General features: G+C 40.3%; 1 protein-coding gene and 1 long non-coding RNA gene across 2 annotated transcripts in view; one reads left to right on the forward strand and one right to left on the reverse strand.

Moving 5' to 3' along the window:
- Positions 1–1742: 1742 nt before the first annotated feature.
- Positions 1743–19809, reverse strand: LOC116668723. The gene is made up of 4 exons (XR_004325964.1): positions 19549–19809; positions 9673–9795; positions 3468–7956; positions 1743–1849 (listed from the first exon to the last, which is right to left on the reverse strand). It is a non-coding gene; the product is annotated as an uncharacterized LOC116668723 (long non-coding RNA).
- Positions 17991–23646, forward strand: part of DACH1 (dachshund family transcription factor 1) — a 397183-nt gene continuing 391527 nt past the window's right edge. Inside the window, 1 exon segment of the mRNA XM_032496887.1 lies at positions 17991–19355. Coding sequence (XP_032352778.1) covers positions 18496–19355 — 860 coding nt within the window. The 5' untranslated portion in view covers positions 17991–18495.

Genomic DNA, 23646 nt, shown 5'->3' on the forward strand with positions numbered 1-23646 from the left:
CATTACACAGAAGCCAATGACACCCACAACCATATACTTTCTTTTTAAGCACATGTGAAGAGTTTAAGAACACTGGTTCAAGTTGTGTTATATAAACCACTACCCTGAGGATTCCTCAGTCTCAGCACTGCTGACATTTTGGTCTGGATAGTTCTCTGCTGTGAGGACGTGCCCGGTGCACCACAGGGTGTGTATCTGCATTCCTGGCCTCTACTCTACTCACTGCATTCCTGGCCTCTACTCACTCATACTTCAAATCTATCCAAATTGAATCAAATGAATGTTGCCAGTAGCAACACCCTTTGCCCACCTCTCCCCATCTCTCCATCTCTGCTGTGAAACCACCCATCAATTTCCACTATATTAAAGGCTTAAATGTATAAGGGAAAAACAAAATTTTCAAAAAAACTAAAGAATAATTTTGTGCTCTTAGGGTAGGGAACATTTCTTATGCAAGACACAAAAGGAGAAATACATAAAGGGAAAAACAGGAATCTGACTACAGTCAAATTAAGAATGTCTGTTCATCAAAAGCTATCACAAAGGAAATATAAGTCACAGACTGGGGGAAATGAATTTTCAACTCACACAGCTGCCAAAAGATTAGTATTCAAAATACACAAATTAAATTCTATGCATCAAAAAGAAAAACATAAATGGGGCAATTCTTAACGGGCGAAAGAGCAGTCACTTGACAGAAGAAAATCCAAAAGGTCAAAACGCATACTGAGAAAATCGTCAATCTTACTCATAAGGAAATGTAAATTATAACTGCAATTGGTTTCCATTTCCTGCCCTGGCTGCCAAAATTTCAGAAGTTTTAGATTATTAGGTATTGTTATAGATGTAGAACAACTTTTGAGATGTAAACTGATATAATAATTTGGAAAACAATTTGACCCTATCTAATCAATTTGAAGATGTGTACACCTTACAAGCATGCAAGTTGGCTCCTAGGTATATACCCCAGTGTCTTAGTCTGCTCAGGCTGCCATAACAAATTACCATAGACTGAGTGGCTTAAAAAACAAATTTGTTTCTCACAGTTCTGGAGGCTGGGAAGTCTGGAGGCTGGGAAGATCAAGGTGCCGGCTGATTGGTTTCTAGCAAGAGCTCCCTTCCTGGCTTGCAGACAACAACCTCCTTGCTGTGTCCCCCATGGCCTTTTCTCTCTCTCTTCCTCTTCTTACAAAGATCAGTCCTATCAGATTAAGACCACACCCTAAGGATTTCATTTAATCCTTTTTTTTTAATTGAAGTAGAGTTGATTTACAATGTTGTGTTAGTTTCTGGTGTACAGCAAAGTGATTCAGTTATACATATACATATATATTCTTTTTCAGATTCTTTTCTGTTATAGGTTATTACAAGATATTAAATATAGTTTCCTATGCTATACGGTAAGTCCTTGTTGTTTATCTATTTTATACATAATAGTGTGTATATGTTAGTCTCAAACCCCTAATTTATTCCTCCCCTCAATGCCTTTCCACTTTAGTAACCATAGTTTGTTTTCTATGTTTGTGAGTCTATTTCTGGTTTGTAAATAAGTTCATTTGTATCATTTTGTTTTTAGATTCCATACATAAGTCATAGCATATGATGTTTGTCTTTTCTCTGTCTAACTTACTTCACTTAATATGATAATCTCTAGGTCCATCCATGTTGCTGCAAAAGGTATTATTTCATTCTTTTTTATGGCTGAGTAATATTCCATTATGTATACATATCACATCTTCTTTATCCATTCATCTGTCAGTGACATTTAGGTTGCTTCCATGTCTTGGCTATTGTTGAGAGTGCTGCTATGAACACTGGGGTGCATGTATTAATTCTAAGAGGAACACACCTAGACATATTGTAGTTAAAATGACAAAAATTAAAGACAAAGAAAAAATACTAAAAGCAACAAATAACATATAAAAGAACTCCCATAAGAATACCAGCTGATTTTTCAGCAGAAACTTCTGGAAGGCCAGAAGGGAGTAGCATGATATATTTAAAATGGCATGCCTTCATTTAATCTTAATGACCTCCTAAATACTCTGTCTCCACATACTGTCACATTGGGTGTCAAGACTTCAACCTGTGAATTTGGGGACACAATTTGGTCCATAATACTTAGAGAATATTTTGTGTATGTCCAGCAGTTAACATGCCCAGGAATACCCACAGCTCATACAACTGCCTGGTAAAAATCCCAGCTCCATTAACCTGTTAATCATCAGACACATAATGAAGCCACTGGAAACCGTACAATCCAGCTGAGCTGGCTCAGACCAGAAGTACCAGCCCAGCCCTTTGGTTTTTTTTAAGCCACAAAGTTCTGAATTGTATTGTTATCCAGGAAAAGTTAACTATAACAGGAGACAAGATATTCTAAATGTCTTTGAATCTAAGCATACTTCAAATCTATCCAAATTGAATCAAGTGAACAAATGTTTATTATGCATATGTGTGCATTTTCCAGGATTATATAGGACAACCTCTATTCACTAGCTGATGAGATGAAAAAATGAGATAAAGTCCATTCAAAATTTAAACTGCCCAAGGTGACAATAGCAATTCATGGCAATAATTGTAATAAATTTCACAAGACATTGAATTAGTAGCTAAATAGTACATAAAATAAATGATAAGAAGAAAAACATTTAGGCTCAAACTCCTAGGAAATTTATTACAGAAAAGGTAGAATGCAATTATTTAAATCATTTCTTCTTTAATATTTCACTCATTCAAAATTTGTTTTATCATCCAGGTGGAGTTTAATCTGTATCTTAAAGAGAGTAAAGTTCAACTTGAAGATTGTTGTATGTCAAGAAATAATGTAAAGAGATGCTTAAAAAATGATTAAGGCCTGTTCCCTGATGTTAATGAAGACAGATACATAGAGCATAATAAATAATACAATAGAGATATACACAGGATAATATGATAGCATAGACATGCGATAATTTGCTCTTTTGTAGATTTGGAGAATCTTTCTTAGACAGATACCCTGAAGGAGGAGAAGGAGTTAGCTAAGGAAATAAATGCTAGAAGAGGCTTTCATAAGCAGAAAGTCAGATACGTGAAATAACATGGTAAATGCATATTACTTGTAGTCGGTCATTCATCATTCATTGAATACTGTATACCCCATATATCTAATCACAATACTGGACAGAGAATACAATAAGGAATAAAATAGAAATGTTCTAAAGGAACTTATTAGCAGTAGAAATAGTCACACAATTAAAAAGTTAAATGTAAAGTTAACAGTGGTGGATAACACCATGAAGAAAGAGAAGAGAGTGCTGTTCAAAGTCCAATAAGAAGCAATGGAAGTATTTTTACCATAGGAGTAGCATGATTACATTTACAAATTCAGCACTTACGGAATTTCTAAAATAAAAATCACACATGAGAGTATTCAAATACAAAACAGGAAAGGGAAATAAGAGAGAAGAGGTTATGCTCAGTACTACCTTGGACTTCATTCTGAAGGTGAGGAGGTGCCACTGAAGAGCTTTAAGTATATGGCCTGTGTGACCAGATTTCTATGGATGAGATATTCAAGTTCCAGTGTGGATCTGGAAATAATGTGGGTGGAGGAAAGGTGAGATTGGGAAAGGGAGTCAGCTAGGAGGCTCTAGCAACAGTCCAAGCCAGCAAAGGTGAAGACTTGACAATCTCAAATTTCCTGTTGTACCAAAAGGAATATCATTAGAGAATATGGATCTAGTACCTGAGGAGTTGGGTCTAGCATTTGAGGAAGTTTCAGAATTAGCACTGAGGGGAAGAAGAGATGGCAATGACCAAGGACAAACAAAAAGATTTTTGAATGGTACCCTTTGGGCATAGGAGATGATACATTTTTCACAGTTTTACGGCAGGCATCTAGTGATTTGCCTGTCTAGCATTCCTTAACCTTCCATCTGGAAAAGTATCTCCCTTCTAGAAAAGTTCTCAGCCCCCATGCTCAGTATATCCCTCAAATGTAAACTTCAGTGCTCTTCAATTGCTCTCGCTCTTGGACTACAGTGGTTGATCTGTGAGAGAATATTTGTCTCAGTCCTAAGACCTGAATGATCAGAGATCACTAAAGTATTCAGGACCAGGAACTATTCAGAACTCTTTACATTAATTTATTTACATAATTTAATTTGTGTAATCATCATAAAAATGCAGTGAAGAAGGTATAGTTATTATCTCCTTTCTTCAGATTGGAAGATAGAGGCGTAGGATGTAAACTTGTCCTCGGACACACATAGGCCAGGTTCTGAATTCTAGGTGTGTTAATTCCCATCCTATACATTCTTAACCACTACCTAATACCGCCCTTGACAAGTTTTTCAGAAATATTTATCTGCCCCAAGGTGACTCAATCAGAGTCCTTTCTTGGATTTTTGACCTTAAGGACCGAGAAAGCTAAACCCAATCCGTCTCTGGTGGTGGATTTAGAAGCACTGAGCATGGTGGTTGGTGAAGCCAGACTGAGAAACTGAGAAAGGCATCCAGAAAAATGTCGTTAGAAATCAGATATGATGGGAGGGGATGTTTGAATCTCTGGCTGACATCATCTTTGGGACAAACTAGAGCCCTGGCCTCCTATGAACATGCTGATATGAGCTCATTCAGCACCCTTTCTGGATAAACTAGCTTAAATATAAAGCTGGCAACTAAGAGTCACGAGTAATTAAGGACACCAATCTGCAGAGCTGTGGGAGAGTCTTTAGCAATGCTCAGTCATCCAGAGGGAAGGCAGATTGCTGTGTGAATCCTGGCTGGGGATTCATCAGGGCAGTTGTGCTGGGAAGCCAGGGGTGCAAATAAGTTGAGCATGTGAAAGATAACGTGGGAAAGTGGCGGAGAATCAGAAAGGAGTATATTACAGTGGGAAAGAAAGCAGGTCCTGGGGTAGACTGGGGGAGCCATTTAATTTCTGAAGCCTCAGTTTCCTCATGCTTGTTTTGGGATAACAATAATTGCCTGTCTTTCTCATGTGCTCTGAGGATTAAATGAGATAGTCTATATATTAACACAGGGCCAGGCTCTAGTAATCGCTCCACAACTGTTGTTGAAGTTGAAGTATGTGCCCAGTGCTATGGGAACAGAGATCCACAGAGAAGAGGATGCTTGAGCTGATACTGAAGGACAAATGCAGTCTGTTAGGTAAAAAGAGGCAGATATTTCCCTGCTCTTATGCTCCTATGCCCACTGGTTTATCCCCTGACTTGCAACATGGGTGATCCTAGCCTCTCCTACATGCATTCCATAGAGGCTAAAGTCATAGTCCAGAAAAATGTAAATAGAGAGCTTGGGTGATAAACGCTAAGGAATATGCAAAGTCAATAAAGACCAAAAATTAAATCCAAAATGCTGCTATGAATTTAAATTTTGGGTTTTTGCTTTGCAACCAAAATGCTCAATTATTAAACCATCAATATACACCTAATTGCATCACCACCAATGAAATCTCTCCTACCTCCACCAAATGTGATTTCAGCTTGTTCTTTTGCAACTAGTGGTGAAGAAACTTCCAGATGGAGGGGTTTAATTTGTAAGATTTTCCCTAGTCTCTTTGCAGTGGCTTTAACTTCCACTTTAAATTACAGAGAGAATTCCCAAAATTTCAAATAGCCCCAAGAGATCTGGTGAAATAGCTAATCTCTTCCTACTAGCATGCTAACAAAAGCAATTTCTTACTGAGCTATATGCTACCCAGTGGGACTGATAATGAATCTGCATTATGGTAACCTTTATAAGAAGGGAAGATAAGAAGACCTTTTGGGGAGGTGTATTTATTAGGTGACGAATGTGTCTTTCTGCATGTGGATTCTTCTATTTAGATCCACTTTTCACTCAACTGTGCCAGAAAAGACGTTCTGTCTTTCTGCTTTTAGCCAGTCCACTGAATTTACAGTACCCATCCTATTACATACCAGGATGTCAGTAAATACCAAACACGAGCGTGCTTTACAGCTTTCTCAGAGCTTAATTTCTCTCACTGTGAAAAGGCACTAGATTTGCATAGCTGATGGTGGGCTTTATACTAATTTCCCTCTAAGATTTATAATGAGTTCAAACATGTGTTAACACAGAGTACTGCATTTGTTTTTTGTTTGTTTGTTTATAAATTGGAAAGGGGTGGGGAAACTTGCATGATGTCACCCAAATATAAAGAAGTAGCATTTACTGGGAGTCTCCTACAGAGGGCACCTTCACCTTATTGGAAACCCCACTGAAAGAGAAACTCTAGTTTCCAGAGAAATTAACCAAATCTTCAAGTCAGAAGCACTCCCTTGTTTTTCTAACCAGTTTTCTTCTCTATGGTATCTTTGTTACCTTATCTTTAATGGAAAAGAGCTGGCAGCCTCTGTATAATCATTTGTAGATGCAGGCCAGTAACACAACCTTATTATTATATTCTGCTTGCTTGTGGGTGAGCTGGAAGACAGCTGTTCGTATTACCTAAGAGGCAACAGATCAATGAAAGGAAGGGAAGGACAAGTTTTGAGCTGCCTTTTTGCAACAATGTCCTTTATACAACAGAGGATATTTTTAAAGCATTGTATCAGAAAACAAAGGCTGATAATAAGCTGTTTACAAAATAAACTTTTGCAGTGTTGTTATGATTAGTAAGTGCCTTTAGATTAAAATTACTTAAATGGAAACAAAAAGTAAATAATTTTTGGACACCCAAAGTCCCATGAGTTATAGACTGTAAATCTAAAGAAGAAATTGCTATTTTGAAAATTCTAAAAACAGGCATGTGTGAGGGCATGTGTGTGTTTTGTAAACAAATTTCTTGCAACTGTTTCTGTGTATCTAAACAACTATGAAAAGATATTTTATTGATTACATGGTAATAAGAGGTGATCAAACAATAACAATATAATTACATTTTTATGGAAAATATGATTTTTAAAAATGATCAGAGTAAGTGCCGTTCACATCTAGGGGACTTCAAACACAGCATTATTTTGTTGTTGATTTTGAATGCCATATGTCTTCTGGTGGCTAATCATAGTAACAGACATAAATCCAGTGTGTATAAGCATCACTTTGTCTATTTACCTTCAACAGTTTCATGATTGGGAGGCTTCTTTTGGATTCTCAACACGTAGCAGTCAGATTTAGGAGAACATTTTGGCTAAGAAAACTTAACAAGAAACCAATGATGATTATTCCTGAATATTAGGATTAAAAGCCACATGGAAGACATGAGTTTATTTCTTTATATTTGCATGTAAAATACTGATTGTTTAAAAAAACAGCTGTTATCCATGGGAAAAAAAATGCTGTTTGTTTAGTTACTGATTGTACCATCTAATACCTATTTTATTTACAATGAAGCTTATTAATTATAATCATTAATTCCATGTTTTCATATTCTGTGCTTAGAAGTAATTAAACTTTCAATGATTACTCTTGGCATAAAGTATTTGGGAACATTTTCGTTTCCCTTGAAGTTAAACTTGAAATAGATTATAAATAAGTATAAATAAATTGTAGCTATTAAAATTGGTTTGATTTTATGTCTTTATTAAGGCTTTATTCAATCAAGGTCTAAAGCTTCCTATTAGGGCCAAAATTCAGACTCTTGGAAATTTTAATTCTTCTTTAGTAATAATTGTCATCAATTTGTCAATCAAACCACTTGCATAAAAGTACAACAAAGAATCACCTGGTCAGTATGTACTTAAATTGATGCACACACTGTTATCAATGTGTTTCAAAATCAGTTAAGTTAGTTCCTGTGGGGAAAAAAGACCCATTTTCTTGTTCGGCTGAGTTGATGGCATTGTCCTAAAAAATACCTAAAGGTCCAGATCACCTGCCCAGATGCTCCTGAGGCATTGTTGACATTTCCTGGTGTTCAGTGGTTTCTCCCACTTGGTTGCATTCCAGAGCTCAAGGCGTTTCTTTGAAGATACAAGGCCATTCAAGTCTTCTCGACTTTGCAGCTTCATTCTAAAGGGAGAGTAAATGAGAAAGCCATGCAGTTCAGACAATTTAAATGGGGCAGGAGGAGGGCACGGTATTGCTCTTTTGGGAGCTGCTGTGAGTGATCCCTGAATCATCTCTTGGAAAAGAAGTAGAGTGACCTTTCTGAAATCAGGATAGGAAAAGGATAGGAGAAAGAGGTTGGCTAGTCCCCTGTGGAAAGCAAACTAAGGCTAGTAAGAGACGACAGATAAGTAATGTGTTTATAAAATCAACTGCTAGTTTAATGCCTGATTTTGCAAAGCACTTCAACAGGTGACTTTTATTGGTGGATGCTGCCATCTAACCTAAGGAAACCAGAGGGTAATCACAAAAGTTAAGGATCCTCAGGGGTTTTGGCAGTTTGCCTAACTTTCTAACATCATGTACTGGTTAAGTCTTTCTCAAGATCTCAAAATCTTGTTCCTGAAATAAGTGTTACTCCCAATTTTTTTTTTTTTTAAAGAATTCTCCATTCTAATCACAATGCATTGTAGCACGTGAGCACACACATCTAAGCAGCCACTGAGAACACATCCTGTGGCCCTATTAGATTTTATAGAAATGCACCATCAGGGGTAGAAATAAGCAGAGAAGAATGAGTCTAGATCCAACTGGGCCAGTCTATTATTTTTTTAATTCCCTTACATAGGAAATGAAAAAAAAAATTTCCTCTGCTTACATCAAAAAAGTCTCCTTGGAAGACAGTTGAGGGAAAAAAAATCAATGAGGACTTGAATCTAGTACCTGGCAAGTTCTCATATTTTGCTAATTGTCAGTTTCCTCTTTTGCCAGATCAGGGATGAGTGCAAAGGACTGGTGGTGAGAGGCTGCCCACAGTCCCATGCTGGGAATATTTCTGAGATTGCCTCTGACCTCTGAGCTTTGAGGAAAAGAGCAGAGAATCATTTGTGATGCCAAGCATGGTCACTGGAAGGGGGACATGGCAGGATGACACCTGTAATTCTGGGAGCTGATGACACTCAGATTCCCTAACATACAATTTCAATGACATTATGGTACAAAGACTCAAATGAGATAGCACATGAAATTCTGATCAGGATGAATATCTTTTTCTTCTTTACATCCTCAGCAACCATTATATACTCAGTACACAAATATAAGTGAGCTTTGTCTTGAACGTAAAAGGGATAGCAGTGTTCAATTAAAAATTCTCCATACACAAACTTACTTTTCTTCATCATCTGTATAACGTTCAGAGTATACGTTCAGATTATACGTTCACGTAAATTTTCAGTCTTGATGAAGAGTTCTCAGTGGCTCCTTGGATGACTAAGAAGATTCTATCTTTATGGGTCTCAGATACAAGTTTTTGCTATAGGTCTAAGATTCTCCTTTCCAGCTCTTTGAAACCCAATTTATTAGCATCTCTAGATTTTCGCCTCGAGAATTTTCCTAAATTAGTTGTACATTAGAACAGAAATGAGCATAACAGAAACTTTGTTAGTCTTCAATATCCTGGTTTGATTCCAACAATATATGATTTGCAGAATGAGCAGTTTACACAATCTGGGGACAAAGGAAAGGGGTTGCATAATGTAACAGCAGTTTTAATTACCCAGCTGACTTTTAGTGAGCACCCTCAAGTGCCAAGTATTAGACTAGCTATCCAAAAGGGCTCGAAATGAGTTGAGGCCACATGAAGAGAAACATATCAACAAGTGAAAAAGATAATTGCCTTACCCGATGACATGCATGGTGAAAGTTATTGTCTCTAAAGATTCCTGGATGTGCGGAATCTTGAGCCAATCAATGAGTGATAAACTCTGACTTATAAAGGAAATAGTCCTTTTCTTTAGTTTCTTCCTGAAACACACAAGTCAAGCAGTGCTGAACATGTGAATGAACCGAACTCTGGTTCAAAAATGAAAATGACTTTACAACGTATGGGGAAAGCCGGAGGCTGAGGGTGGCAGTCAGGCCACCTCTCCCTCAATACCAGGACACGCAGTCAGTACTTTGATTATGTTAAACAAGAATCAGGAGGCCTGAGAAGAATTCTTAGAAAGTAGTTTCTTATATAACACCCTGCCAGTACCCCACAGTCCTCTCCTGAAAAATGTTGGAGTCCGGGGTTGACCTGGGAAAATCAATTCAAGTTAAAAAAAACAAGGACAACTTAGAACCTAGCAGAGCCCTTATTAGGAGATGGCTGTATTACTAACTGTACTGGTAATTTGTGAAACAGTTTTTAAGTTTCAAATGAGCCAGGTCCATTCGCAGAGAAGTCGTGTTCATCCTTTGCTGCTCCATTGTTCAAAACTGCACCTCTGTCTCAGGATTTTAACCTTGGCTTGAAGCACAGGGCTGAGACAATCACAACAAAACACCTCCCCCTGCAAACTAGTCCTTCAGAGCCCTGTTAAGTCAAAAGAAAAATTATTCCTCTCCTCCCCAGTCTCACAGCCCTCAGGATTTTAAATGGTAACGACCAGTTCATTTGAGAAAATGGCATTTTAGTGCTTCCCTTCCCAAGCTCTTAAGGCATATAAGGTGTCCCTTTCCCAGGCATGTGCGCCTCCTTTTGTTTTCTGGCATTACTGGAACTGACCTGGCATGGATCACTGGCTGAGCAGGCAATCTTAAACACTTCTCATATAAATTACTGGTTCCTTTCCAAGCGCAACTGCTCACAGGGTAATACACCATTTTACAACTCTGATAGCAACGTCCCTCTGTTCTACTGGGTTCCACACACCCCCAGGAAATGAACAGACAAAAAGATGGATAGACATGGGAACCTCAGAAACATACAGTCTGGTTCGACCTCCAGGATGTACTACATAGTGGTTACTTTGGGATCTTTCAATTCTCCTATTCTCTTCTTTTGCTCCTCTCAAATCTCCTTTCTCCTGCTTGAAAAGCCATCAACAAAAACAAAAATATCACCATGACACTCTCCTCGTACGCAGGCCCTATCACAAGCAAAGCGGTAATAAATATGGACATCGACTAAATTTGGTATTTCACAATTTTCCAGAAAAGAAAATAAGGCTCACATTTTATGCTCTGCATTTATTAGGTAGAAATGACATACCTCCCTTTCATGCAAAAGAGGCTTACCATTAATTGAGCACTTCAAGATTCACTGGTTGTTAATGATGGCCACATTTCCCAAGCCAGGGTCTTTTTTCCCATGAACCCTATGACAAGGTGTTTTTACTGACAGTTGACTCGGATCAGAGCTGGCAGGATTGTATTTCAGGCTGTGGCTCTGTAAAACCCTGTAACTTTCTTTGAAGTTAAACAGTGTCAATCTGTTTCCATGTCTGAATAACTCTTAGAAGAGCCTGCCTGACCCAAGTCAACTCCTTGAAACATACTATTTCCCTATAATTGATGTTCCAAATGAATGTCCTTTCATAATAAAATGGGCTGGAAAACAAAACAGCTTTGCATCCGGCAGAAGTTGCATCATAATTAAATTTTATTTTATCCCATCGAGGCATGCTAAATGTTGAGCAAAATATAATTTTAAGTAATTTGTTTGTATTCTTATCTGTAGGAGTTGGAAATTAACAGCGTTGCTAGTTTGCGTTTACTGTTAAGCCTGGAGAGCAGAGAGATTGCTTTGCAAACATTACAGTTATTATGTCTGCAGTTGGTACTCTTTGTATAAATTATTGATCAGCCAGCTTATTTTTCTTTCTGCTTAATGGATATTATAGCATAGCCGTTTACAACGCTATAGTTAAGGTTGTGTCAGCACTTCCATTATAATAAACCCTCTGTTACAGGGGGTTTATAACTTGTTGTAAAAATTTGCTCTGGGCTGAAACTTGACATACAAGATCTCGAGCTGGAAGGTGGCAATTGTTATTCTTTCAACTTAAAAAAAACTCTTTGTTCTGAAGGGCAATAAATAAATAAACAGTTTATTCTTTTTCAACAATCCTTGAAATTTCTGACTTCAAATAGAGCAATTTTTATAGGCTATTTGGTGGACAATGACCTCTTCTTTTATTTAATAAAGCAAAGAGAAAGGAAAAGAACCAAGATAACAGGTTAAAACAACAACAATAGAGAGGCAGATAGTGAATCAGTAGAAATTTTACCATCAAGTTTAATACATTTTTCCTAACACTGCAAAATTACATGATAATTTGTCTTAATATTAAACAGCCATTTACACTACATAAGACTCCTTTCCACCCCTATTCCCAACTATGTGTCCCTCAAGCCATTCATTCATTTTAATGCTGATCTTTAGGAAAAGATGAATTTTGGAATATTTAAAGAGAAGGGAGTAGGACAATTTAAAAATGCCACATATGAAAAGATGCAACCAAAGGTACAATATTTACTAGAAAACTAGAGGTTGGAATATCTGTCTAGCTTTTTGACCTTACTTCAATTGAATCTGCCATTCCTCTCACAACAGCCTGGTTTAAGAGATGAAGGGAATCCATTTCAATTTCTATTATTCTTGTCACTGCTTCCTTTTACAATCTGATTCTAAAATGATTTCCCTGTGTTCTTTTTTTTTTATTATTATTATTATCAAATATTTGCCTGTGCAACTCTGAACACCAACCCACAGATGGAATTAGGACACTTAACACTGGAAGTAAGTAATGATGGACCAGTATAACTAAATTCACATGAAGAGTTGACTACTTGTCATAGAAATGATGCAGTTTGGAGTCAGGAAAACAATTATGGCGTAATTTTTTTTTCTTTGTAAATATCTTCCTTGGCCACTACTCTCTCTCTCCTAACATGAGTTTAGAGATTTCTCACAAGACACTCCATAACCAGCAAAGCATTTTCGGCCACATGTCAACCTGCATTCTGAACCAGGAGAAAAGGGGGTGAGAATAGAAGGTGAAGGAAGGAGGAACAGTGAAGCCAAATTGTGCCATTTGGCTCCGAATTTGAATAGATACTTACTATACAATTTCAGTAAGCATTTATATAGTCCATGCATTTCTACGCTGGAAAACAGAGTTATTTATCACCATTTTAACCACTTCTATATTGAGAAGGAAGTTTGTAATAGAAAGTTTGAGCACTTCAAGTTACGGTGTGTACACCTTTAGCTCCCCACCGTCTGTCCTTTGGAGAATTTATCACCAAGCCCTCTGCACCTGATTAGAGAATGTATCAGTGAGATAAAAGTCCTATCCCTTGTTCCTGAGGAAAGGCAGGGGACTGGAAAAGACAGGGAGACAGTGGAAGTGAGAGACACTAAGTCAGAAGTTGGAACGCTCAGTGGGGAGGGCAGAGACAGGGAGTGTCAAAGTGGAGAAGTCTTTGCTTAAGGCAGTCAGGGTTTATCTGCTGAGCTGATTGGTGAGGCCGTGTGTCTGAGTTAAAAAGGCTTGAGAGAGTTACTTGGCATAATTTCTCCATCTTCAATGATTTACTACTGAAGTGCAAACATCAATTTTGGACTCTCTCCTGAGAAACGTTTAACAAAGTCAGTCAACTACTGGTACCCTGATAGCTTTCTAGATTTGCCAAACTTGGATAGCTCTTTCATAAACCTCTGCCTGAAGTTTGTCTCTGTCTTTTTTATTTTCTTTCTTTCTATTAAGGAAACAGATCCATTAGTAAATATGCAGATGTAAAAATGATCTTCCTCTTTACTTCTTCTTTGTGATATATCTTAGAGTTGTTCCGAAGTGCACTCTATTGTTAAAGCTATTTGTGCCGGGTGTGCTAATGCACTCTTTGATTGAGTGAATTAGCAGTCATAACAATCTGGCAGTCTGGCCATAGAAGTGCGCTCAAATTGATTTGTGTTATGGCTGGACTGGAAAATCTAGTGTTAGTTGTTTTTTGCCCTGGGGCATTGTTTGTACCAAACTCCACTTTTCATTTAATTTTCCAATACATTTTGAAAGATTGAAATGCTTGTGATCAACATTTGATCCACTTGCATTATTTAAAAAAAAAATCTGAAAGTAATTTCAGATTCCCAAAAACCTTGCTTTCAATTAGAGTAAACATAATTAGAGTGACGTCGTGCTCGGAATGGTAAGTCTCCCTTTGAATCTATTAAGCATGTTATCTCCTTGTCCTGTCACTGAAAGGAATTCAGTACATATACAGAAGTATACATCTGTATTTTTCTGTGCATGCTTCCAGTAGAACTCAGGGAAAAATTAAAAGAATAAAATTGCAATAAACCTTTTCTTCTTGCCCTTTCTGGGTATTTGCAAATTGTTTCTGTTTCATATAGGGATGCTATAAAAAGAGGATACTCAAAGCTTTCAGGAAATTGAGATATTCAAGAAACATTCACATAGGTATTGCCTTTAAGTTACTCAATCATTTTAGTTTTTTTTTATATTCTATGAAATCCACATTTTCAGCCTTAACTATATCAATTGCTATGTTGAAACCCTAAAGATTTAAAGACATGACTTATCCCGCTTTGTTAATATTTGTATCTTACAATCTTCTGCTTCGCAGTCATTTACCAGCATTATAATGCAGCATGAATAAACCTTAAAAATGACTATTGATTACAGAGAAAGCTTTGCGAAATCATTTAGTCAGTTTCCCCACGTGAGAAATCAGTGAATAAAATAGGTCAATAGATAAGGATGGAATGGATGTAATACAGTCCTATGCCTCCCTGGGTTATAAAAAGGGTCAAAAATGAATCTCCACAGAATTCCTGTTTTTATACTCATAAAATAAAATGATACTTACCAAACCCCAACTCTAAGTCCACCTTTCTACAGATTTATTCTTCTTTTTTAAACCACAGGTTTTGAAAGTATATTTTTACATTTCCCTGTTTCAGTAGAAGCATTTCCTGGTTACTGCCCCTTTTAACCAAATAGGATGCCCTCATCCTCGGGCTAAAGTGCCTGCTGTCATCCAGGTACACACCGGGACTTTTGCTACAACAGCTACTCTGTATTTTCTCCCTGTCTCCTGCAACCTTACAGCTCTTCTCAAAACTGAATTTCATATTGCACTCAACTCTGGATCCTGTGCCGATTTTTGTTAAGTAATAGATGGTGAGCCCTGAGACCACTCTCTCTATTTGTTCTCATTCACAGGGATATCGTCAGGGGCACGGAAGGAGGGGGAAGGGGAAGGGAGGGGCCAGGAGGGGGCAGAGGGAGGGAAGAAAATACCTTCCCTGAACGGGTACAAGCTCAGCTTCAAACGATATCCTAGGAAAGAAATTAAAGACTTCTTAATTAGTGCAGCAATTAAGCTTTCTTGGTAGCATTTTAATCAGCACAGGCCCTATCAAAGGACAAACAGAACGATTTGCAGGTCTTTGAATTTTAAACAGTCTTATTGATTTCAGCACAATACGTCTTCACAAAACACAGGGAGATTTTTCTAATATCAGTTACAGTACTTTGAGTTTTGCTTATGCAAATTGAGTGCAGGTTGGAGAAGAGGAGCTGGAAGGAGAGCACCTGAAGCAGCCAGAGATGTAAAACAATAAACAAACAAGACAAAAGCTTTGAAAGCTAAAGATGTGATTGGAAGAGAGGGAATTTGAAATCTGGGCAGTTGACTTATCTGCTGTTATGAAACATGGTTTGCCTTCATCACTGGTAATATTTCTCCCCCAAAAAAAGGAAAGAAGAAATTTTAATATTTTTGAGGCATTTCTTTCCTATATACTTTAATTTGCATTGTATGCTTTTTCTAGTCCTATTGTTTGATCAAAGGGGCAAGTGGTAGTTCCTTAAAACCGGTTTAGAGACCTGAGGTAGGGGGTCGGGGGCGGGGCTGGGGTGGGACAGAAAGCTCCCATTCAGGTGGGGGCAATCTCCCCCCAACGCAAGCCCTGCTTCTGAGTGGAGCGCATGCTGGGAGGTGCAGGTTTCCCTGCAGAAAATTTGGAGTTTGCTCTGAAGCTGGGTGGGATTATAGCTTGGTCAGCTATCATGACTTCCTGTCCGTGGCTTCTGAATGTGGCAGGTACAGGGTGAATGACAGTTTAAGGAAATGTGAGAAATGAGAATGCTAAGAGCAGATTCGGGGCATTTAATTTCGATTTTTTTTTCTATTTGTGGCTCTAGAATTTAAAATAAAGAAACTGGATTAGCGTTTTTAAAACTGTCACGGAGTTGATTAAAGTTGTGCATGCGATTCCAAAATAAAACTAGTTTCTCAGGGCTTAAGAGTCTTCTTCCTCACCTCCACTCCTTACCATAGTAGTTTGGTAGTTTTTAAAAGGTTAACAGTGTCCAACTAGACGTAAACACTTAGAGAAGTGTTCTGATGTATGAGATAAATCCAATACCTATTTTTAACTGAAGTCAGATAAGAAGAGTGAAAATTAACATAAACTATTTCTGAATATATTAAAATATTGGCTAACTAGGCAAAACAATGGTATAAACTTTAGCTATCTTTGTGACATTAATCTACTTTCTGGCACTAATCAATTTGCTGAATCCTTTTGACCCAGGAAAGTCTCCTGATACAACAGCTGTGCCTCAAAAAGTTTAGCATAAACTTAGACAAATGACTCAATAGTGCCATATTTCCCTATAAATATTTCCTGCACCTTTTGACACGACACTTCAAAAAGGTTAAAGAATTAAAATGATAAAAAGAAATGTGATAATAATTTCAACACTAAACTGTGAACCCAATGCTAATAGTTTCTTTTAAAAATCTGTCAAATGCTAATGCATTGTTTCTATCCTGTGAAGTTAATGAACATGTGCAGACAGATTTAAAGCCTAATTATTTAAGATTCCTAGAGATACAAACAGAGAACAGACTTGACCTATGCTTATATCATATGTTGGTCAAAAATTCTTGAATAAATAAGACCTTCATGCAACAAGTTAGAAGAGAAGAAAGAGAGAGGCGGGCAAGGAGAAAGATAGTGAGTCTAAAGTCAGCCTAAGGTTATTAAGTAGAGCTACCCTTTCTGCCTTTACAAGTCAACTAATAAGCTTTGTTTTTGTTCTTTTCATTATTTACAAAACATATTTTCACTGCAAACTGAGATGAACTTTCCCAAAATACACGGATACTTTTCAAATACTATGTGTGTGTTTATATATATATATATATATATATACCTATAATATACTTATATATATATATATATATATAGTTATTCACATAACATATTAGCAACTAGCCTTGGGTCTTAAAGGACGTGAGGCTGGTTGGTGTCTGAACAAGACAGGTGAATTAATTATAGAGTTTTAGGTAAGAAAATTAGTGTGCTCTTTTTTTTCCCCCAATTCCTAAATCTTCAAGGGTGCCTGATCTCTTTGAATTCTCTGGTATAATAGGCATTTCTGACCTGCCTTTGGGGCGAAAGTAAAGTTATTCTGAACCATCCACATCATGGCAAGCATTTCTTTCTTTCCCTAATCTGTTAGGAATTAAGGAACTGAATACAGAACATTCTATTATTCTTAGGTGATTTCAGACTGACTTTCCCCCCACAACTTTAAAACTCTCCTGGAATGTTCTCTACCTTTATACAAATAAATAATTTACTCCACAGATAAAATAATCAGATGCATAAAACATACGTTTTGCTCGCATATGGATTTTCCTCAAAATAATTTCTCAATAAATCGAGAAGTGAGGGGACGTGTTTTCATTTTATAGCTCATTGGAAAAACGAGCGGAGATCAATCCTAAATCCTTGAAAGAGAGCTCGGAGCGCTCTGGCTCCTCTTTAAGTTGGTAGACGATTGCTTAGAAGGTTTTGGGGAAAAAAATAACGAGTCTTCGCGGACGACATGGGATATTAAGACATGCAATCTAACGGTAGTAGAAGAGAAGCAGACGGCGATCTCCCTCTCCCTTTCCGATCGCCACTTGGTTGTCCCGGCTTTTCCTCTCCGTCCCTCCCCTAGTTTCTTTCCTTATCCCCCCCACCCCACCCCCCTTTTCTCGCTCACTCGCTTTCCCTGGATCTCGCTCTCTCGGAGTCTCTGCTCCGAGTTCCTGGTTGGATAATTTGGGTTAATACTAGTGAGTGAGGTTTTTGCGGCTTCAAAGGGTATTTCAAGTTTCCGGAGCTCCTCCCCTCTGCACCGTGTGACAACAACAACTCGTCCAGCCGGCAGCCTGCACTTTTCAGCTCATTTTCTCTCTGTCATTCCCCTCTCAATCTTTGATCAATGTACTTGCCAGGGAGAACCCAAGTCCTTCAAACCTCCTCCTTTTCACCTTCATCCTTAACTTTGTGCTAGAGCGGGACCCACACCACAACAGCCGACCCTCCCCGCCCCCACCCCCCCCCCCAGCCAGCCCCCGATCCCAGCCCCCGGAGAGGACTCGCATTTCGACTTGCGGGACACTTTTGTGCGTTTCTCTCCAGAGCGCCTCTCGCGCTCGCCCCTCCTGCGCTCGCTCTTTCTTGCCCTCACCTCTTGTTCTCCCCCTGCTCTCCCTTTCTGCTCCTCGTTCTCTCGCAGAGTTGTTGTTGTTGTTGTTGTTGTTGTCCCCTAGCTCCTGCTCCCCCCTCTCTCCCCCCTGCCCTCCCCGGGCTGTGTGGCAACTTTTCCCCCTCGCTTCTCCTCCTTCTGTTTCCCCTTATATGTGACCATGGCAGTGCCGGCGGCTTTGATCCCTCCGACCCAGCTGGTCCCCCCTCAACCCCCGATCTCCACGTCTGCTTCCTCCTCTGGCACCACCACCTCCACCTCCTCGGCGACCTCGTCTCCGGCTCCGACCATCGGGCCCCCGGCGTCCTCAGGGCCAACTCTGTTCCGGCCGGAGCCCATCGCTTCGGCGGCGGCGGCGGCGGCAGCCACAGTCACCTCCACCGGCGGCGGCGGCGGCAGCGGAGGCGGCGGCGGCGGCGGCGGCGCGGGCAACGGAGGCGTCGGCGGCGGCGGCGGCGGCAGCAACTGCAACCCCAGCCTGGCGACCGCGAGCGGCGGCGGCGGCGGCGGCGGCAGCGGCGGCGGCGGCATTAGCGCTGGCGGCGGCGGCGGCGGCGCCTCCAGCACCCCCATCAGCGCGAGCACCGGCAGCAGCAGCAGCAGCAGCAGCAGTAGCAGCAGCAGCAGCAGTAGCAGCAGCAGCAGCAGCAGCAGCAGCAGCTGCGGCCCCCTCCCCGGGAAACCCGTGTACTCGACCCCGTCCCCAGTGGAAAACACCCCCCAGAATAATGAGTGCAAAATGGTGGATCTGAGGGGGGCCAAAGTGGCTTCCTTCACGGTGGAGGGCTGCGAGCTGATCTGCCTGCCCCAGGCTTTCGACCTGTTCCTGAAGCACTTGGTGGGGGGCTTGCACACGGTCTACACCAAGCTGAAGCGGCTGGAGATCACGCCGGTGGTGTGCAATGTGGAACAGGTTCGCATCCTGAGGGGACTGGGCGCCATCCAGCCCGGAGTGAACCGCTGCAAACTCATCTCCAGGAAGGACTTCGAGACCCTCTACAATGACTGCACCAACGCAAGGTAAAGAGCGGGGGGCAGCCTCCGCCACCCGCGGTCCCTTCCCACCCGCCTCCCGGCCTTTCCCTTGCTCCCTTCCCCGGCCCCGCTCGCTCCGCGCGCCCGCGAGCCGCGCGCCCCGGCGAGCGCAGCCCTCTCCTCCCTTTCCTCGAGGCTTGCCGGCCGCTCCCCACCGTCTGAGAATTTGGCATCTCACCCTGCCCAGATCCCGCTCTTCCTGCCGGGTCCTCCCCTTGCTCGCCCGGACGCGGGGGCTCGGCTGCTGTGGCACGAGGGAACGAACCCCACGCCTCGGGGCGGAGGGGGCGGGAAGGAAGAGGACACCGCTCTTTCAGGGGCCACAGCGCCATTCCTGGGGACCCCTTTCAGCGCGGCTGCCCGGGGGCGCGCTCCCTCGGACCCGGGTTCCACCGCGAGGCCCAGGACACCCGCGGGGCTGCTCTGAGGCGCCGGGTGGAGTCTCGTGGGCGGAGGGAGGTCGTGACCCTGCCCGGCAGGGTTCAGGGAGCGGGAAGACGCGCTTCGGGTGAGGGGCCCGTGAGGTAGTCTAGGGAGTGGGTCACTTGGAGGTCGGGAGGGGGACGGCCCCAGAGGCCGAGAGGCCGGGGCCATCCCGAGGGACTCACATTTAGTTAAGCCCCGAAGCCCTGGGGGCAAGCCCGCGGAGGGGAGGGGTTCTGTGTGTGTGCACGCGTGTGTGCGTGTGTCCGCGTGCGAGCCTGTGCGTGTGCAAAGAAGATAAAGGGGTACATTTGCCCCCGGGCAGATGCGAGCGGACCGGCAGGGTTCCTTCTGTAGGGGGAGATGACTGGGTGCCTGAGACTTGGAAAATGAACTGGAGAAATGGGGAAGAAAGACCACAGCTTGCTCTCTCGCTCTCTCTCCAAACTGTCCTTTCTTTTCTTTTCTTTTTCCTTTTCTTTTTCTTTTTAGGGTTAGTAGCTCACGCAATGAGCAGGTGCAGGTTTTGCACCGGGATGCTCTGTGGACCTGAATGCCCCGTGCCGTGGCTTCCCAAGCCCGGCCAAGCGCGCGAACCCTGGAGGCCGCGGGCCTGGGAGTCTGGCCCAACCAGTTTTATGCTAATGAATGCTCACTGGGGGAGGATCTACCGAGAGGGGGCGGGAGTGGGGTAACTTGTCAGTTTCGGGGTAGAAGTTATCATTCTACCCACTCTCACTGTTCCGCCTAGTCACCACCGTTGGCTGCAGACGGAAAGTTCAGAGATGCCGGGAAAAAACGGAGTAGGGAAACTTGGAGACTAGAAGTGAGCGCGTGGGAACTGTGCGCAAAATTTGTGCGGAGTCTTCGGTACTCTCCAAACAAGTTTAAAGATGGGGAGAAAGAACGGAGTTTTACTCCTTTTGTGTGTGTGCCCCTAGTAGAGCTAGGGAAATTGAGGCGGGAAGGAAAAAAAGTGACTAGACCAGAAGGAAACCAGGGGTGAGCCCCTAGCTCTTTCTTCCTTGAGGTAGATTCCTGGCTAGAGCCCCTGGAAGGCTGTAAGACGAAAACGATCGACTCCATCCCAGCAAATGTCCTATCCTGACCTAGCCGGAAACTCTTTTCCATGTTTATTTAACACTCTTTGCAAGGCACGTATGTGTATCTAGGTTTTGAATCTTCCTTTCTACTATTTTTTTGGATGAATGCTGAGAGCGCACGCGTGTGTACGCGCGCGCGTGCCCAAGAGTCTGGACAGGTGGCAGTAATGACTGAGGGGGACTCTTGATCACTAAACGTCATTTATGGAGATAATTGGAATCCTTGGATATACAGAAGATAAAGTATTTGCCAAAAATCTATTGTTAAAAGTACTCGAATTAGGGCAGAATATTGTTACGGAGTTGGTATAGAATGCTAGTTGAAATTTGAAGCCAGTTCAGATATGATTGTGATAAAATTGTCTACCTATCCAGTGAATTGGTGAAGCGCTGTTTTTCTTTTTAGTAATCAAACCACTCTGCTCTTGAATCTTTGTGTTTCTTAGAGCACACACTGTACTGGATAATTAATGGCCATTTCACATAGTACACAAAAAATTGCTAGAGAAAACTTCCTTCAAAGACTGCAACGTTTTAATCCATGTAAAACAGGTAGCGTTACACCTCTTACAATTATTCCCTTGATGTTTTGTGTTTTTTTTTTTCCCCTGAAATTTCTGCTTAGATTTTGGAATTGAAGTCCTCACCATATGGTTGGAGAATATTCTTAAATTTATTAGCAAAGGAATTTTAAGTGTTTTTTTCCCCTGAGCTTAACAAAGGCTCTGGAGTTTAAACTTTCAGAGCCAAGATAAGTTAAATCCAGTAAAACTGTTTATCCCTTCAAAAATATCTCATCAGTACTCTATATTTCAGTCACCTGGTTGTAATACTTTACAATTGAATGTGTTATTCTAAAACTGTTTCGGGTTAAAGTTAAACGTGGTAAGTTTGTTGATTTACTATTGCATTTGATTTTTTATCAACTGCAAGACTTTCTCAAACCTAAATATATGCAAATACTGAAGATGTGTAGTTGCAGATGTCTGCCTAGGTTTCCCTAATTCTCCCACTAAGAAAGTAGAAAACTTATCATCGAACTCCCTTTCACCAACATATACTGTTTGTATTGTGATGCATTATTTTTACTGATAATTGCACGTGTTATTGTCTTATTTCTCAACACTGAAAGCAATACCTAAAATACTTTCCATCTTGAATTTACAAAATTAAAATTACTCTTTTCCTTCAAGTCCAGTTTATGCCTTTACTATTAAGATCCTTTTTCATTCATCTGTATATATTGATTTCTTTCAGTCTGGTTTCTTTCTCCTCTGGCTACTTAAGAGACTATCTAAAGGAATAATTTATACAGAAGATAAGAGAAACTGTGCAAAAAGGCAAACTATATAATATAATATGTACATAGTGTGTAAGAAACATCAAATCTTAACACTGTCAGCTTTTCACAAAACATGTATCTGATTATATCTCTTAATTGCATTCAGATACCAGGGAATCCGAGGAATCAAAACGATGTTCAAAAAAGAAAGGTTCATAAACTTGCTCAAAGTGATTCAGTAAGTTAGTAACAAACCTTGGAGTGGATTTAATTTGCTTGGGGCTATTGCATCAGTGCGCTATCTATGAAAACTAGAATAAATGTTGAAGCCATCTGTCATTACCACAAGGAGATGAAACAGAGACTGTCACCTCCTTGATAGTAAAGCTAAATAAGGGTCTCAAAACATGAAAGAAAATGTAGGGAAATATATTTAAAAGTTGTCAAAGGACAAAGTCTGACCTTGATCAGCTTCCTCCAATTATTATTTTTAAACTAAACATTAGTTGCATAAACTTGGCTGTTGCAACAGAGGTCACTTAATTAACTGGTAACCATTAAACAACAACAAAAAAAGAAAAGTAATTATGTACATGGTCAAGTCTCTGTTTGTCTGAGTCAGTTGCTTGTTTGTAGATTTGGGTTAGAATTCAATTTGCCATGAATTCAGGTAATAAAAAGTGACTCTGTTCTATTTTGTCATCAAAAATTATTATTATTTTTTTTGAGTGCTGCCAGAAGGTGATTTAGTCTCAGGATCTTCCAAACTAGACTGTGAATTGGGTCCTATGTAGCCCTAGATCTGTGAGTTTTTAACTTGAATAGATTCTGTTTTAGCAGACATTTTATATACATATACATATATTCACCAACAGTATTCTTTTGTCTTAAAAGTACCATCTATGGACAGCAAATTGGAAGACTTTACACATCTATTTTTGTTCAGTGGTAATATATGAATGCAGTTTTAGTATAAGAAGTAAAAAATATTTTCCAATTCTTGGCTCAGTTTTTTGTCAGAAGTTTTAATAAACATGGCAAACTGAACCAGTCTATATTTATTTAACACTTCCTCCATTGCATGCTATTCAGTGGCATGGACTTATGCACTTAGGCATCGATATAGAAAGTTTCAATACAATACGGACTCACTTCTAACAGATAATTATGATACTTGGCACAGAGAAATTCAAAAATTACTTCAAATGAAGAGAGACTGTGCTTTTGAAGTTTTCGTATTACCGTCAATTAATGGCTCCTATAAAGCCTAATGTCTCATTTTATAACATTTCAAAAAGCATATGGCATAATGAGAAGAGTAAGGCCTAAAATGTGAAAGTTTGTTTGGTTTCATCATTTACTTCTGCATAGTTTTTAAATGTTAGTAAGTTGCAGTTTAATAATTAATACAGAAGTAAAATCTAAGAATATTCTAACCTCAGATTTACCTTGTTTAATCAAATTAAAT

This window comes from Camelus ferus, chromosome 14 (assembly GCF_009834535.1).
Source record: "Camelus ferus isolate YT-003-E chromosome 14, BCGSAC_Cfer_1.0, whole genome shotgun sequence".
Classification (NCBI taxonomy): Eukaryota; Metazoa; Chordata; class Mammalia; order Artiodactyla; family Camelidae; genus Camelus; species Camelus ferus.